Source organism: Podarcis raffonei, chromosome 1 (assembly GCF_027172205.1).
Source record: "Podarcis raffonei isolate rPodRaf1 chromosome 1, rPodRaf1.pri, whole genome shotgun sequence".
NCBI lineage: Eukaryota > Metazoa > Chordata > Lepidosauria > Squamata > Lacertidae > Podarcis > Podarcis raffonei.
In genome coordinates this window covers 4,108,173-4,123,703 of record NC_070602.1, presented here as the reverse complement: position 1 = coordinate 4,123,703, position 15,531 = coordinate 4,108,173, and the positions used below count along the sequence as shown (strand labels likewise).

General features: G+C 44.0%; 1 protein-coding gene across 5 annotated transcripts in view; it reads right to left on the bottom strand.

The window, feature by feature from the left end:
- FERMT2 (FERM domain containing kindlin 2) overlaps nt 1-14,469 on the bottom strand; it is an 85,652-nt gene extending 71,183 nt beyond the window's left edge. For 3 of the 5 annotated variants that reach the window (XM_053365611.1, XM_053365619.1, XM_053365647.1), the window contains exons 1-2: nt 14,268-14,469; nt 12,770-12,934 (exon numbers count right to left, since the gene is read on the bottom strand). In XM_053365611.1, the coding sequence (XP_053221586.1) occupies nt 12,770-12,926 (157 nt within the window). In that variant the 5' untranslated portion in view covers nt 12,927-12,934; nt 14,268-14,469. The remainder of the gene's footprint in view (nt 1-12,769; nt 12,935-14,267) is intronic. The other 2 variants (XM_053365629.1, XM_053365639.1) reach the window with 1 other exon arrangement.
- Nucleotides 14,470-15,531: the final 1,062 nt, after the last annotated feature.

Here is a 15,531-nt window from a genome sequence, read left to right as displayed (position 1 = left end):
CACATTATGATGGCACAGCTGCCCTCTCAGCCCTTTACCCTAGAGCAGGGGGGGGTGTTATGTCAAGACCGCTCTGATCAGCCCCTTCCATCTGCCACTAATAGATAACAGAGCAGGGCATGCTCTCTTTCTCCTACCACAGTACAGAAGGGAAGGAAAGAGAAAATGAAATGAAACGCAAGCAGTGTTGGCAGCATTCTGTCCAGCTGTAGTAGCTTGGGGTTCGGGATAGCATGGAACAGACATTCCTTTGTATGTCGTGCTATTTTAGGGTATTAAATCTATTAATTGTGCACTTAATTGTATTTAATTAAATATCTTTATATTAATTATTACCTATATTGTGAACACTTAAATTTATGATATGGAAATTTAAGTGGCATGCAGGTTCTGTGTCAAAGTACTCTTGCAGCCCGCTTGGTCTGAGAGGTTGGACTGCCCTGCTCCAGTTGATGCTGGGACTCCCAGCTCCCAATATCCTGACTATTGACCATGCTGGCTGAGACTGACAAGAGCTGAGAGCCCAACAATATGTGGAAAGTCACTAGTTCCACACCCCACTACATTTTTCATCTACTGTTTTGGAAGAGAATGTTGGTGGTATTGTTTGTTTGTAGTCACTCGGCATTAATTTGGTTAATTAATTAATATTTGTGTAATCTCACTGTATACAAGTTGTACAAGTGACAATAAAGTATTTCAATTAAGCAGCATCTTAAACTACTGCAGTAGAAATAAGCACAGAATTTCCCCCCTCATTTGGTGAAGAGCATATTTAAAAACGGAGAATTATATGCTAATGTTCTTGCATAGTCTTAACTGCACTACCTTTCAGCCTTCTTCCCCAGCCCCGTATGATCCTCTCTCAGAGGCAGAGAAATACAGATAGGTACAGTGGAACCTCAGTTCCCGAATGCCTCTGTCAATGTACATTTCGATTCTGAATGCGGAAAACTTGGAAGTAAATGCTTCTGTTTTCGAACATTTTTCGGAACCCGAATGTGCAACGCGGCTTCCACTGGCTGTGAGAAGCTCTTGCAACCAATGGGAAGCCGCGCCTTGGTTTTCGAACATTTTGGAAGCTGAACGGACTTCCAGAATGGATTTCGTTTGAGAACTGAGGTACCATTGTATTTGTACGTATTTTAGAGTGAATGGGGATACATTCAGACAAACTTGAAGAATAGTTGCCCTGAAAATCATATGCTGCCATTTCTGGAGGCATTAAAAGTTATTATATGAGATTTGACTGGGAGGTTACCCAAAGTCTCCCCCCCCCCGCTAACCCTTTCATGAGAGTAACTTCTGTCTGCAGTCATCATCAAGAGGCCCTGGGATTTGGGAATGGAACGTCAATGTGGCTGAGCCCCCTTCCCTTCAGTGGCTCAGACTCAAGAGACCTTGAGTGCTCCTGGATGATTGCCACAAAAGCTTTCTACACAGTGACACAAGGTTGAGGACTCCTCTAACAGGTCTGATGCAGCCACTGTCATTCATGCCTTTGCAACAAACATATTTGATGCTTGTTCCACAGCTTTTGAATTCTTCCTTTCTTGGCCTCTACCAATGCCCAACAATCTTCCAGAGGACAATTTGAAACTTTTGTTGAACAAGCATTTGGAAGTCAGATTAGAACATTTTTAAGATAATAAACACAATTTCCCAACATTGCTTTTCTAATATTTTATGTGGCAATTTTATTTCTATACTATTGTAACCTGTAGTGAGTATAGAGAAGAATATGTTGGAGGAACTGGACACAGAGGAAAGGGTTGATTGCATCCATGGGCACAAATTACCCCATGTATGAGAGATGAAAGGTCAGCCAAGCCAGCTGCAAGGGTCCTGTGCCTTCTATATAAACGATTAAGGCACAATCAGTGAGTCTGTCCATGAGTTGGAGTCTGTGTTACATCTGGAAGCTGGAGCAACAGAGCTACCATATTTTGCGCCCCATAGGACGCACCGGCCCATAGGACGCACCTAGTTTTTTTTGGGGGGGGGAGAAAAAAAAATTATTTCCCCCCCAGGTGCGGGGCTGGAAGAACCAGGCGCGCTCCACCTCCCCACTGTCCCCCGAGCTTGTGGGGCTGGTGATGGGGAGAAATGTGCTGAGCCCGGGACTGCTGGCAGCTCTGCACGATCATCGGGAGCCAGACGGGACTTCGCGCCCCGCTCCCGATGGCCGTGCAGAGCTGCGCTGAGCCCGGGACTGCAGGCAGCTCTGTGCAACCCTCGCAGCCGGTCTCCCGAGGGTTGCACAGAGCTTCCTGAAGCCTGGAGAGCGAGAGGGGTCGGTGCACACCGACCCCTCTCGCTCTCCAGGCTTCAGCGAAAGCCTGCATTCGCCCCATAGGACGCACACACATTTCCCCTTCATTTTTGGAGGGGAAAAAGTGTGTCCTATAGGGCGAAAAATACGGTACTTTCTACTTGTATCTATCTGAATAAATATCTGCAAAGCCTACAAGCTAGATGTATAGATCATTTTCCAGCCTAATCTTCCACAGCAGTAAACTATTTCAGACTTTGCTTCATGGTGACTTGAGTTGAGGGCAACTTCAGCTATGTGGGTATATCACCTCAGATTTCCAACAGATGATATAAATCAAATAACTAAGAATTTGCTTTATTAATGGTCATCATGGGCTCATTTCCCCCTAATAATACTGATGTAGAAACCCCTCAATTCACTTTTCAATAGTCGCTGAAAGGAAGGCCAGACAGTTTTTCACGGTAAACAACACCCTTTTCACTTGACCAGATACTGCTCCCCAGGGCCAGTTCATAGCTCAGAAGAATTGCCAAAAGTCACCAAGGGAGTGGGCTGTATACTTTTCGTGCAATGGACCCAAAAGATGCTGCTGGCAGCAGCTGCCCTCAAGATCCCTCAAACCAAGCCAGAAACACGCAAACAGCTTAGCAACCCTGCTTTAGAAACTGTTCTATAAACCACAACAAATTACAATTAAATTAGCCTTTTAAAAAATATAGGCTCAGTTCCCTAGAAAGTCATGGATAAATAACTCTGGAACTCTGGAAATAGAAACAACAAAGTCACAGTCTTAAGAGGAAGCTACTGATTTGGGCTGGGTCTAAACTACAACCCAACTGTTTCCTGCCTGCGGTATAACAAAACCAGTACTTTAGGATTGCTAAGAAGACTGCAATCTTTCAGACCAAACCAGTTCTCAGTGCTGTTTCTGTCTTCTTATAAGGAAACGTATAAGATTATTCTATTCTATGCATGCAGTTAATTTGAAAGGAGCAAGATAAACTGTTCTGTCCTCTTGGAAGTAAACAGAACTAAATGAACTGATAACAAGAGACAGCAGATATCTATAGGAATTCCCTCTAATAGTTTTGGCAGCAGAAAGGGCTAGGAAAAGAGCAAACTATTTGTCATATGACTCCTGCAATTTAAAAATATTTTTAAAATCCTACTTCTATGACCCCTGCCTGAGTATTTCCTTTAAACTTGTAGCCCCTGAATGACTAATTCAGTTATAAATGTTTCCTGTTACTATTTATTTAATTGTAAAAAAATTTGTCCCATTTTGAAAACCAAGGTTATGGTAACAGAATGTACATTTTAAATGACATCATGAACTATTTAAGGCAAAATGAATATTTTCTTTCTAACAGCTTGTACAGAACCTTGGTTCTCGAACGCCTTGTGACTCGAACGTTTTGGCTCCCGAATGCCGAAAACCCAGAAGTAAGTGTTCCAGTTTGTGAACGTTTTTTGGAAGTCGAACATCCGGTGCGGCTTCTGATTGAGTGAAGGAAGCTCCTGCAGCCGATCGGAAGCTACGCTTTGGCTTTCAAAAGTCGAACAGACTTCCAGAATGGATTCCGTTTGAGAACCAAGGTACGACTGTACTACGTGGGCAAGGTTCACCTAACCAATCCTATCAGCGGAAGCTATGAACAAGATCTTCCATTTGCACAACACGCAGCTACGGTAATGGCTCGCCTCTCCAAAAAGTTATGGGAGAATGTGATACTAACAACCAATATAGTGGTACCTCAGGTTAAGAACTTCCTGGAGGTCCATTCTTAACCTGAAACTGTTCTTAACCTGAGGTACCACTTTAGCTAATGGAGCCTCCTACTGCTGCCGTGCCGCTGGAGCACGATTTCTGTTCTCATCCTGAAGCAAAGTTCTTAACCCGAGGTACTATTTCTGGGTTGGTGGAGTCTGCAACCTGAAGTGTCTGTAACCCGAGGTACCACTGTACCAAGATGAAGGTCTACCAGATGTGCGTGTTGGGCACACTGCTTGCTTTATGGTAGAGACACGTGGGCAACTTACACCCAGCCAGGAATGATGCCTCAATACCTTCCACATGCGCTGCATCAGGAAGATTTTGGGCGCCACATGGCAAGACAAGAGTCCCAAACAAAGATGTGCTCTCCCAAGTCCACATTCCCAGGATGTTCACACTCCTGTCTCAGAGACGTCTATGCTGGCTTGGTCATGTACAACAGAAGGGAAGATGGCAGGATCTCCAAGGACATGCTCTACAGGGAGCTGACGTCAGGCCCCAGGTCCATTGGCAGACCAACTCTTGTGTTACAAAGATGTCTGCGAACGTGACATAAAGGCTAGCAGCATTAACCCCACCACGTGGGAATCCCTTGCAGATGACCATAGTGCCTGGAGACAGACTGTCAGGTTGCATATCCATAACAGTGATCAGAATGACTGTTGGGAAGAGTGCAGAAAGAAATGCCATGGTACACCTGCACCAGCACAACTGAATGCCTTCATCTGCCCCAGCTGCAACGAAACATGCCTCTCCCGTATTTAGTCTCTACAGCCATAGCAGAAGGTGCTATAACTCTACAACAGTTTGACTTCACCCCAAAGGTGCACTCTTCCACTGTGTCCTGAGACAGAAGGATGCCAACCAATCTTGGCAAGACTCTCTTAATCTAATCTACCATGAAGGATTGTGTGTGGACAGGATACAAGATGTAAATATATACATCCAACACTTTTTAATAAAAACTCATGCAGTAAATATCAATATCAATGCAATAAAGTCAATGTTCTGGGTATCAAAATACTTATAAATATTAATGGAATGAAGACAGAAACAGCCAAGAGCCAGTTTGAAGCATTTGCACCATTCACTGGTCTGATCCAAAGAAGCTGTTTCTATCTCCTAAACAAATCTATAGCAGTTAAACCAAACCCATCTGTTGGCAGTTGGGGGAAGCTGTGAGCATTAACAAGTCTCAATATTTCCATCCTGCCTCCTAACACCCAAAATCAAACAGCACATTTCTGACCAGTTATTTAAAAGCGACCTTTCACTGGGGGGATCCATTTCACTATAGGCACTTCATAGCAAATGCTTTATGCTCAAGGGCAAGTCAACAGCTAGATATTGTGCTTTGCTGCAAATCCTGCCAACTGAGTAAGGAGAGTGCCAAAGCTTGTGTGTCACTTCCTCTTCGGAAAGGACGCTGATGGATGCTTAGCACACAGAGTCATTTGCCTTATTTAAAGCCTGCTGGCTATCATGTCCCCGTTTGTTCCTCCTCCTTTACTTTGACAAACCAGATTCACATGCCTGTGACTTCCTAAGAAGAGGGGTTTTCCTTCAAGAGGATGCTTACATCAGAGCGGACACATTAAATCACAAGTCTAAAGAACCATGCCAGCAAGCAGCTGACAAACCAAGGAATCTGAAACTCGATTTAACTCAGGCATTGAAGGGCACATTTTTGTCTACCTAAAATAGATAAGACTAATTAGTAATAAAATTCTAATCATATACACAGTAAGCTGCAGGAAGAACACTATACTAGTGTAATGCAGCCTTTTCTAACCTGGTGCCCTCCATATATTTTAAACTAGTGTAATGTTTTGGGAGCTGAAGTCCAATCTGGAGAAGCCTAGCTTAGAGCAAGCAAAGAGATTTAATAAAAGCTCTGTTAAATAGCAAGGAGTGCCAGACTCTTAGTCATATCAACAGCACAATCCTATGCATATTCAGAAGTAAATCTCACGATATTTAGAGAGAGGCTTACTCCTAGGTGTATGCTTTCAAAGTACATTTTCTTTTCTGTTGACCATCAAGCTGGCTTCCCCTCATTCAAAATATGAATCAAGGAGCCCAGTTACATGCAGACACCCCAAGGGGATATCACAGTGGGGGTTTCTGTTTCACTTTCCCAAACTACAGTCCCCTATTCAACAATGCAAATTGTTTATTTTATACCCAGGGGAGCTTTAAAAGCCTTTTGCAATGCAGAAGGGGTGGAAGAATGGAGGGGAATTTGGGGAAATGTTAAAGAAAAGTGCAATTTGCATGCAGATCTCCCTGTAGCCATCTATGGACTTGAGCCAAAAACCCAAATTAAAGAGGGGGAAAAGGTAGGGCTGAGTGATGAAAGGAAGTTATATAAAAGGCAACAGAGAAAACTGAAGACTTGTTCATTGAAATTATAACAACTTTAAATGGAAAAACTGTGATACTGACCATTTGGACTGAATTGTTTTTATTTCTGTTGCTTACAGAAGGTTCATTACAGATTCAACTCAATGAATCTGCAAGCATTCCCTCCATTACAGTAAAACCTCAAATGCGCACAAAACTGGTAAATCAATAACACTGCATTTTCTTTGTGTTTTATTCATAAACCTTCCTTCTCTCACCAACCCCCACGTTAATGGGAAAGAGAGAAATCCACCACTAAATGAATGCTTGTGCCCTGAATTTCACACTTTTATTCCTAAGAGAAACACTTGAGCTTGCTATCATCAGATTTCCAGTAACAGAAAGGTACTGAAGGAACAGCCTATCTATCTTATTTGCAGGGATTAAAAGTTCAACGAAAAACAGCTGAAAGGGTTAAAGATTAAAAAGCTCCACCAAAATAAAAAATTTAAAAAATGTCTAAAACGAGGGATGGAAGAATGACAATGAAGAAAGAAAATATCATAAACCACAGCTGTCTCCCTTATTCCAAAATAACATCCATGCCCAAGCAGGATATTGGGCGATTTAAATATCACATTTCCATCATTAATTACTTAATCAGAAAATGAAAGTATTCCTGAACCAGCCTGTGGCAAAAGGTAATATTGCACATTATCTGTGCTACCACTGGATTCTATCCATGATTCGAAACATGCACCAGATAGGACAGCCAATCTTCTATAAATAGCATTGTAACTTAAGTTTGTTCTCCACGTTGGTCAGATTCAAAGCAGGAAGTTAGTACAATAGCTGTCTGACAAATCACTAGCAACGCATTGAGAATGCTTCCAGGCAGCAGTTTACTGTGAAATAGGTGCTGCTCGTGTATGCAACATTTTTGCACTGTCCAAATGACATCATCATCGAATGCCGGCCCATATTTTTTACATTTAATCTGGATTTCCAATTACTGTGGAAAAATTGTTAAGTAAAGATAACAAGTTATATGATATCGCTGGTGTGGAAGCTCATTATCCAATTTGGGGGTGGCCGGGTGGTTTTGTCATGTGCAGTGTTCAAAACTCCCATGGTTCTAGGCAGCGAATTTCATTAGCGTGGGCAGTTTCTGAGGAAAAGAGGGACCGTTTTCTGCCTCCCCACTTCCAGCCACTCTCTGAAGACTGGAGAAGAGACCCTCTTAAGAATATTAGAGAGGTGGGCAGGGGAAGGACTAGATCATGTGAAAAATGAACATAATATTTTAGCTGCAGTGAATTCATTTTCCGCTTTGTATTCTTATTATAGAAAAAGCACACCTACATTCTGTTGTTGCACCCATAATCTAGGTTTAGGGTGCCATTTAGCTCCTAGCTTTCATATCTCAGTTTCTAATACTGGTTGTGTGCATGGTGATTTTTCCAGTGGTAGTCTCTATTGCCATACCGCTATTTCCATCCACTTGGCTCCAGACCTGAACAAAACCTAACTATTTTGCTTCTGGCAGCCCAAACAGTGCAAGTGTGAAGGCACATTGGAATTTCAACCGAATTTGGAGGAGCTATTGCAGGGAGAGGCAACCTAAGACCCATGGGCCACAAGCGGCCCACAGGTGTTGTTTAACCAGCCCATGAGCCACCCCCAAACAGAGTCGCCCGCTCAGCAAGTCCCCACCGCATTTATTTTAGATCTTGTTGTGATTTATGTGGAAATTTCATTGTGTATTTTTTAATGTTTTATTTCTTCTTTATGACTACTTTTATAGCTGTATAGTTACATATTTTTAATGTTGCAAGCTGCCTTGAGAATGGTTTGAACTGTGGAAAGGCAGCATACAAATAAAATTATGTATGTATGTATACTGATGGAATAGGTAATTAAGAGAGCAGGAGCAAGGGAAATGATTCTTCTCTTTCATCTACACTGTTTTTGGTCCCACCTCTCCAGTTTCCTAATCCCAGAAGCAAAATGTATTTAATCAACAGGATTACTGGGTAAGGATAGGCTTATTCTTGCTCATCAACACCGCATCCTTCCAATCTCAAAACAAATATCCCTCTGCACAAGGACTCCTTCTCCTTGGCGAATGTCACAGACCCTGAATTGAGGGAAATGGCAAGATGACTCAGTGTGTTTCACACACAGAGCTACAGTATAAGCAGAAAGAGTCCTTGAGCCCATCAGTTAAGCAATTCAAGTGATTCTCTAAGGCTTACCAGTTACACAGGGTGCCACAGTTGTAGCAACTACAACAGCATTTGCTAAAGTGATCTCTGTTAAGTTTTGTAGCTGCCGGTTACTTATTCAATTAACAGTTTCATTGAAAGCAAAGAGCAGCAATCAAAGATCCCTTAGCTTACCATGTAGCTTAAATAACCAAAGCAGACACCCACATACGAAAGCCCACACAATATATCACAAAATTAAAGCAGCATTGCTAGTCATGTAAAGGATTTGTCTTGGTATCACCGTTTCTATGACAACAACGGAGGCCCATGTCTTCCATCCGTTTGCAGGAACCCTGTTGCATTCCCCCCCCCCATCTCTTAAAAGAAGTGATGGGGAACCTAAGGGTCATATTCCCTCTGTGCCTAACCCTTCATGGGCCATATGACAGCAAAGTTGTACACATCCATTAATGTACTCACACCCACACATTCATTCACTCACATGTGAATTGGGCTTGAAAAACACATTTCAGCTCCCTCCCCCCAAGTCTAAATGCCAGAGGGCGGCAGTCTTCATGGAGTCAACAGTTGAGGAGGGGAGCATTAACCCTTCCCTTCCCAGCTGCAATATGCACAAAGCTAACTCTGCACAGAACACATGCATTCACAAAAATCAGGCTTGAAAACAGCTTTCTATTGGCAGCTAGGGAAGCTGCTTTTCAAGCCTAGGTGCCACATGGGGAGGTTTCGAGAGTGAGTCACATAGACACAGAAAGGAATAAGCCTGTCCAGTTAAACCCCTCTCCACAAATGCCAATGGCTGCAATGGGAGTCTGTTTTCCAGCCTAACTGCTACTGGGAGCGGTGAGGATGGAAGTTGCATGAGGAAGCACCACAGGCTACATCTGTAGCAGTTTCTGACCCTCATCTTAAAGGATGGACCATATTATACATCTAACTTGGCATCTTCTTACTGTCAGTAACCTGAAACATACTCAGTGGGATTTGAAGCACGCTTAGGATTGCAGTGCAAAATTGTTATATGCAACAGGTGAACAATGAGAGAGAACACAGGAAACTGCATAATACAGAGTCAGACCATTGTTCCATCTAGCTCACTCCCACCTGATTGGCAGTGGCTTCCCAGGATTTCAGAAAGGATCTCTCCCAGTCCTACCTGGACATGATTGGGATTGAATGTGAGAACTTCTGCATTCAGAGCATGTGCTCTACCCCTGAGCCATCCCACAAAGCAAACATTAATTTGCAGTGAATTAGTTAGGAATATAGAAAGTAGCCTTATAACGAGTCAGAGCATTGGACCATCCATTTAAATACTGTCCACACCAGTAGTTCCCAAACATTTCACCTTGGTTTCTGGCTGTTTTTAACAATTGATCTGCACTGTGCTAGATGCTGTATTATTTTAATTGTATATACTGCTTATTTCTAATAAAATTGTATTTTATTGTATTACAGTTTGATTACCATAGAATTCAAAGTGGAATACAATAGAGTACAATCAGTAAGAAATAAAAACAAGAAGAATACAATTAAAATGTATATATGACTATTATATCTGACTAAGTTCACGGGCCACAGTGTGGGAACCCCTGGTCTTCACAGACTGGTGTTGATACTCCCAGCCCTACCTGAGTTGCCAGGGATGGAATATGGGACCTTCTGCAAGGAAAGCCACTGAGCTACAGCTACAGAAGCGACCACTACAAATTTATTGTCATTCTGATTAGAGACTTATCCTCCACAAAACAGGTGTTCTTCTGCTAAATGGAAGCAATCAGAAAGCTGCATTGTTTACAGAGTTAATGAGAAGATGCATACAAAGTACTTCTATTCCAAACACATTGCTAATCCAAGATTTTTCAGAACAAACAGGATGGACAAAAAGACAACGCTGCAAATATAAGCAAATATAACGTTTTTTCATAGTTTCCGTTTACAGTCATTATCTTTTAAAGGCCAGTTTAAAGAAATATAGTTCTATTTTTTTTAAAAAAAAACACAGCTGCCATAACTATCCCAAGCTTCAGAACTGTTTTTACTTGTATGGTCCTGTTAGCTTTTAACTTGATAGATATTACAACCTGGCCTTTATCCAAGGTCAAAGGTACTGTAAAAAAGTTTCCACTATTTTCATCTGGCTTGTAGAGGGGACTTTGACCCCAACACGATCTCCTACATGATCTACACTTTATCAAAACAGCACGCTTACACAACCTGCTTCTGGAGCTTTATAAAGCCCACTGCAAAAGAGATTCACGCATGATCCTCATTATGAGACATTGACACAGAATCGTAAGAGTTAGAATGAGGATGGCCTCCCAAAATATATGTTTGAACTTCAAGTAAGCTTTTATCCTGTGGAGGGCAATTAAACTCATCCCACAGAGCATCTTAAAAACTTGCTGTCTCCACTGAATTCCATCCTATACTTTGAGCAAATTATACACATGTGGACAATTCTCATCAATGACACGCAAAGCCAATAGAAGGCATGACTTATTCATTATGTAAGAGACTGTGGTGCTTCTTCGCTTAATATTTGAAGAGGCTGAACAACTTTAAGTGCTGAGGCCTGCAATCACCTTGAAACATTCTTTTCATAACCCAAGGACAAAAAAATATTTCTAAAACTGATTTTCTACAGTCCCACAAGCCATGTCAAGCCTCAGAGTCCTTCAGGCACACACAAACTTCCTTTTGAACCAAGTATTTATATCTGCTTTTCCTTCCTTATTACATCAGTACAAAGTTTTAGTACAGTGCAGGACGACTCTTTCTTTTTAGCTGCACCAGCTATGACTTGTGTACATAACTAGCCAGCAAATCAAGTATTTACATAGCACCAGAAGTGTGCTGCGGAGCTGATAAGGATGTTGTGTTTAAACTAGTATACTATTCAGACTCAAATGCATTATTAAGGAAGGAAAGCCTCAGATTACCAACTGTATAAACCTCAGCATCTTTTACCAGCACAGGAACTTTAGCACTGAACCACAGTGGACTCCACAAAATGCAGAACGCATTGATGAAAGCTCACTAGGCATAATGTGCCATGCAGAAATGTTCTAATGGCAGTACTGTACAACTTGCTGTATAGCAACAGCTACCATGTCTCATTAACAGGTGCCTGACATAGCCTAGGACAGCTAACGCAGGAGGCTCTAACGCAGGAGGCTGCATCTAAGCCGTAACACCATACACTTGCCTAAGAGAGGTAGCTAACTGTAATAACACTGCAATGACTCTTTCAGAAAGTCAGAAGTTTGGGGGTGGCGTGTGAGGGAATGAGCATTTTAATAACTGTTTACAATAGTAAACATTGCCCTGCTTAACGATCTTAAAGTTTTTGTAATAACTAGCACAGACCCTCCTTTCCTATCACTTGGTCTAAACTTCTAGAAACTGAACTTAGTGAGACCAAAGAAAATGAACAGCCACATACAATAGAGCATTCATTAATCTAGAATTTAGAAACCACCTATCATATTTGAGAAACTTTCCCTAATTTGCAGTGAAAACAATGCTAGCCAAGATTCCTTCAGTCACGTGCAGTGCATTTCTGGTATTACACGTGAAGTCTATCCCCCTCTCAGAAGCTCAGGAGTTTTGGAGGGGGGGCACACCATCTGTGGGTAAATCCTCTATGTGAAGCTTGAACATACAAGCACAGTTTATGCAGTTCTTCTGACTGCAAAAACCAGCCTTTACATTTAAACACATGTATGGTCAAATCAAGATCCTTAGACCAATGACTCCTTCGTCTCTGCCACATCACTGACCCAGGATGGCACCTTCTACTACTTGTCATTGCATGTCCCTGTAAATACTATCACACTTGTATTTATGTGCAAGTATTGTAAAGAACCCAGCAGCCATTGTACAAACTACAGAAAGGTATGGTAGCTAATCACGAGAAGGATTAGACTCAGATGTGGCCTGTATTCTGCCTGCTAGAGAAAGAGATCCAACATCAAGTTTCTCTAAAACAAAAAAACCTGGCATTTAAAAATAGTTATGGGTTTCTGAAATCAGTCCCATGTGCGATGCAAATATGCAATTTCATTTCCACACCCAGCGCTTCGCCTTCCAGCTTCCACCAAAGCAAGAAGAAAGGCCACACCTTTCCCCCTAATAGTTACAACTTACCAAGTTTTTCCACCAATTTCAGCATGACGCCGCCAATATGGACCTCTCCTGTGACCCTCAGAGTTACATCTCTGTTCAGGTCTGTGACATGGACGTTTAACTCCCACGTCCCATCCGCATAGCAGCCATCTGGCATCCGTATACCGTCCAGAGCCATCGTTCCTCCTTCCTGCAAGCAAGCAGCAGAGGAAACGGCATTCATTAGCTAAGCAGAAGCCTCACACTCGCAGCTCGTAAGCCTCTCCCTGCTTCCCATTTACTGAAGAAAAAGCTTGAAGGAGCCAAATCCAGGGAAGGCAAACAAGCTTTTCCCGAAGTCAGCTGCGAAGAAGAAAGAAGAAGAGGAGAAAAGGCTGAGAGCTCCCAACACATGGCTCAATTTACAAAGAACTTAGTGAGGCAATTGGTGGGGGAGGGCAGAGTCGGACTGCAAACTTGCTGGAAGAACGCAAGCATGAAGGCAATGCAAACCAAAACCTTATTTAGCCCCAACTCTGCCTAATATATTTAGAGGAGGGATTACAATGCCCTTATTCAGCTTCCCACCTACACCTACAACACAATGTTTTCCTTATTTGTTTACTGTTCATCTTCTCTTTCTCTCTGCGTGTGTGGCACACATCATCCATACTATCAATTTTCACCAGGGCACTCAACACGGATGCGTGACACGCTCCCACCTGATTACCCTGAGTCTGCACATCCCCTCCAACATCTGTGCTAAAAGGGGTGCGAAAAATTATGTACCCCTCCGCCGGAAAAAGAGCGCCACCCCTTGACCCATAAAAGGGTCTCCTTAGCCCTTCCCTCTTAGAAAACACAGATATTACTACTACTACTACTATTATTAATGGTATTTTAAAGGCGAGTCAAGGGCAACTCTCTATAGCAGCCAAGACTTGGCTTGGGCGGAGAGAGTGAGAGTCCGAAAGGAACAAGGGAAGCTCTATTCCGGCTGTGCAAGAGGGATGGGGAGGAGATGGAGGGAAAAGGAGAAAAAGGAAGAGAGGAAGACCCGTCTTTGCCCCACAATAACCTCCATCCAGAGATGGGTCGCATGCACAGCGGGAAGAGACTCTGGAAAAGAAACCCGGGAGAAAATGGGTGGGTGGGGGAGGGAGGGAAGGGGAGAGAGACGGAAAGGGGGGTCAGGCAGACAGATCCATACACACCCACACCCAGCCCCACAACGCGGTGACTTAAGGATGGGCATAGGCAGGGATGCGCCCCTCGACCTACAAGTGGGGAATGGCCGGGGAGGAGAGAGAAAGGCAACCCCTCAGCTTCCCATTATCTTTAAAAGGTGGGGAAGCAAAGCCCACCCCCCACAAAAAAACACCCCACAAATTCATACCTACGAAGACCCCTCGCAGACACAAAGCCCCGTCCTATTCACACGCGCGAAACACGGCGCCTTCCCTCACACGCACCATTCACACGTTCGCACAAATTCCCGCACACACACAGAGAGAGAGGGGGGGGCGCGTCGCCGCCCCACTCGCCTGCCGGGCTGGGCTCCTCTTCTTCCTCGGCCGGGGAGCGTCCCTTCGCGGGGGCTGCGAGGAGGCGGCGGAGGGCGCTTCTCGCTTCTGGACGCCGCCGCGGACGCCGCCAGGACGGGAGCCTTCCCCGCCCCCCGGGGCGCCGCCTGAGGGGAGGGAGGAGGAGGAGGAGGAGGAGGCGGCCAGAAAGGCCCGAGGCGGGGCGGGGGGGGGGAGAAGGGAGGGAGGCGCCGCTGCCCTTTTATGGAAGCGGACGGCGGAGGAGCGGGGGCGCGGGGCCAACATCCGGGACTCCCCCGTGGGCGGGAAAGGAGGAGCGGGGAGGCGGGGGGAGGAGGAGGAGGAGGACTCCTGAGGGAAGGAGGAGGGAGGGGAAAAGCGCGGGAAGACGCCGCTCTGAGGCGATTTACCTCACAGGCGCTCTCCCGCCCCACAGCACTGGGGGCGCTTTTGGGGAGACCCTCGCCGGGGTGTGTGGTATTCAGCGAGGGGTTCCAGTCAGGCTGCCTGGCTGAGGAAACTTTTTCTTCCCCCCCCCCCCTTTTTTCTTCATTTTATATTTTTATTGTGGTCTCTGGGGCCAATGATGGGGTCTGGGGAATGCAGCCCCTTTTTCTTTTTCTTTCTTTTTTTCCTTAAAAGATTTTCTTGATTTACAAAATCTTTATCTTGCCGACTTAACGTAACTGACCCGCCTTCGTTTCGTCTCCTTTGCAAGCCGCCCTTCGCCCGAAGATCCCAGGGCGGTTAACAGGAGAAAGGTGCGCAATGAGAATACAAAATACACAACAATTACAAAGCCACAGAATAAACCAGCCCGAAGAGACACCTGGTTGGCAGCCCTGAGAGCAGGAGGGGCAGTTTCTTAATAAATACATAGATACACGTGTGTATAAATAGATACGTGTGTGTTTCAGCCTTTGCCCTCCAGTTGTTGCAGGTCGACCACTATCACTTAATGGGAAATTCAGGTCATAACCAGAAATTTTTAGAAACAGCTCGCTTTCCCCAAAATACTGTTTTTATGACAAGTGAGAGGGAAATGCATGGGAAAGTGTGGGGCACAGGTCCCTGCAAACAAATGAGGGTGAATAATAATAATAATAATAATAATATCTTTATTGTCATTGCCCCCTCTCGGGGACAACGAAATTACTTGACTGCTCCATAAAAACACTAATTAAACAATACAGTATAGTACAGCAAGGAAGATTAGATGACTTTCGAAGTCCAGGTTTCCCATTCAGGGCCGAGATCGCT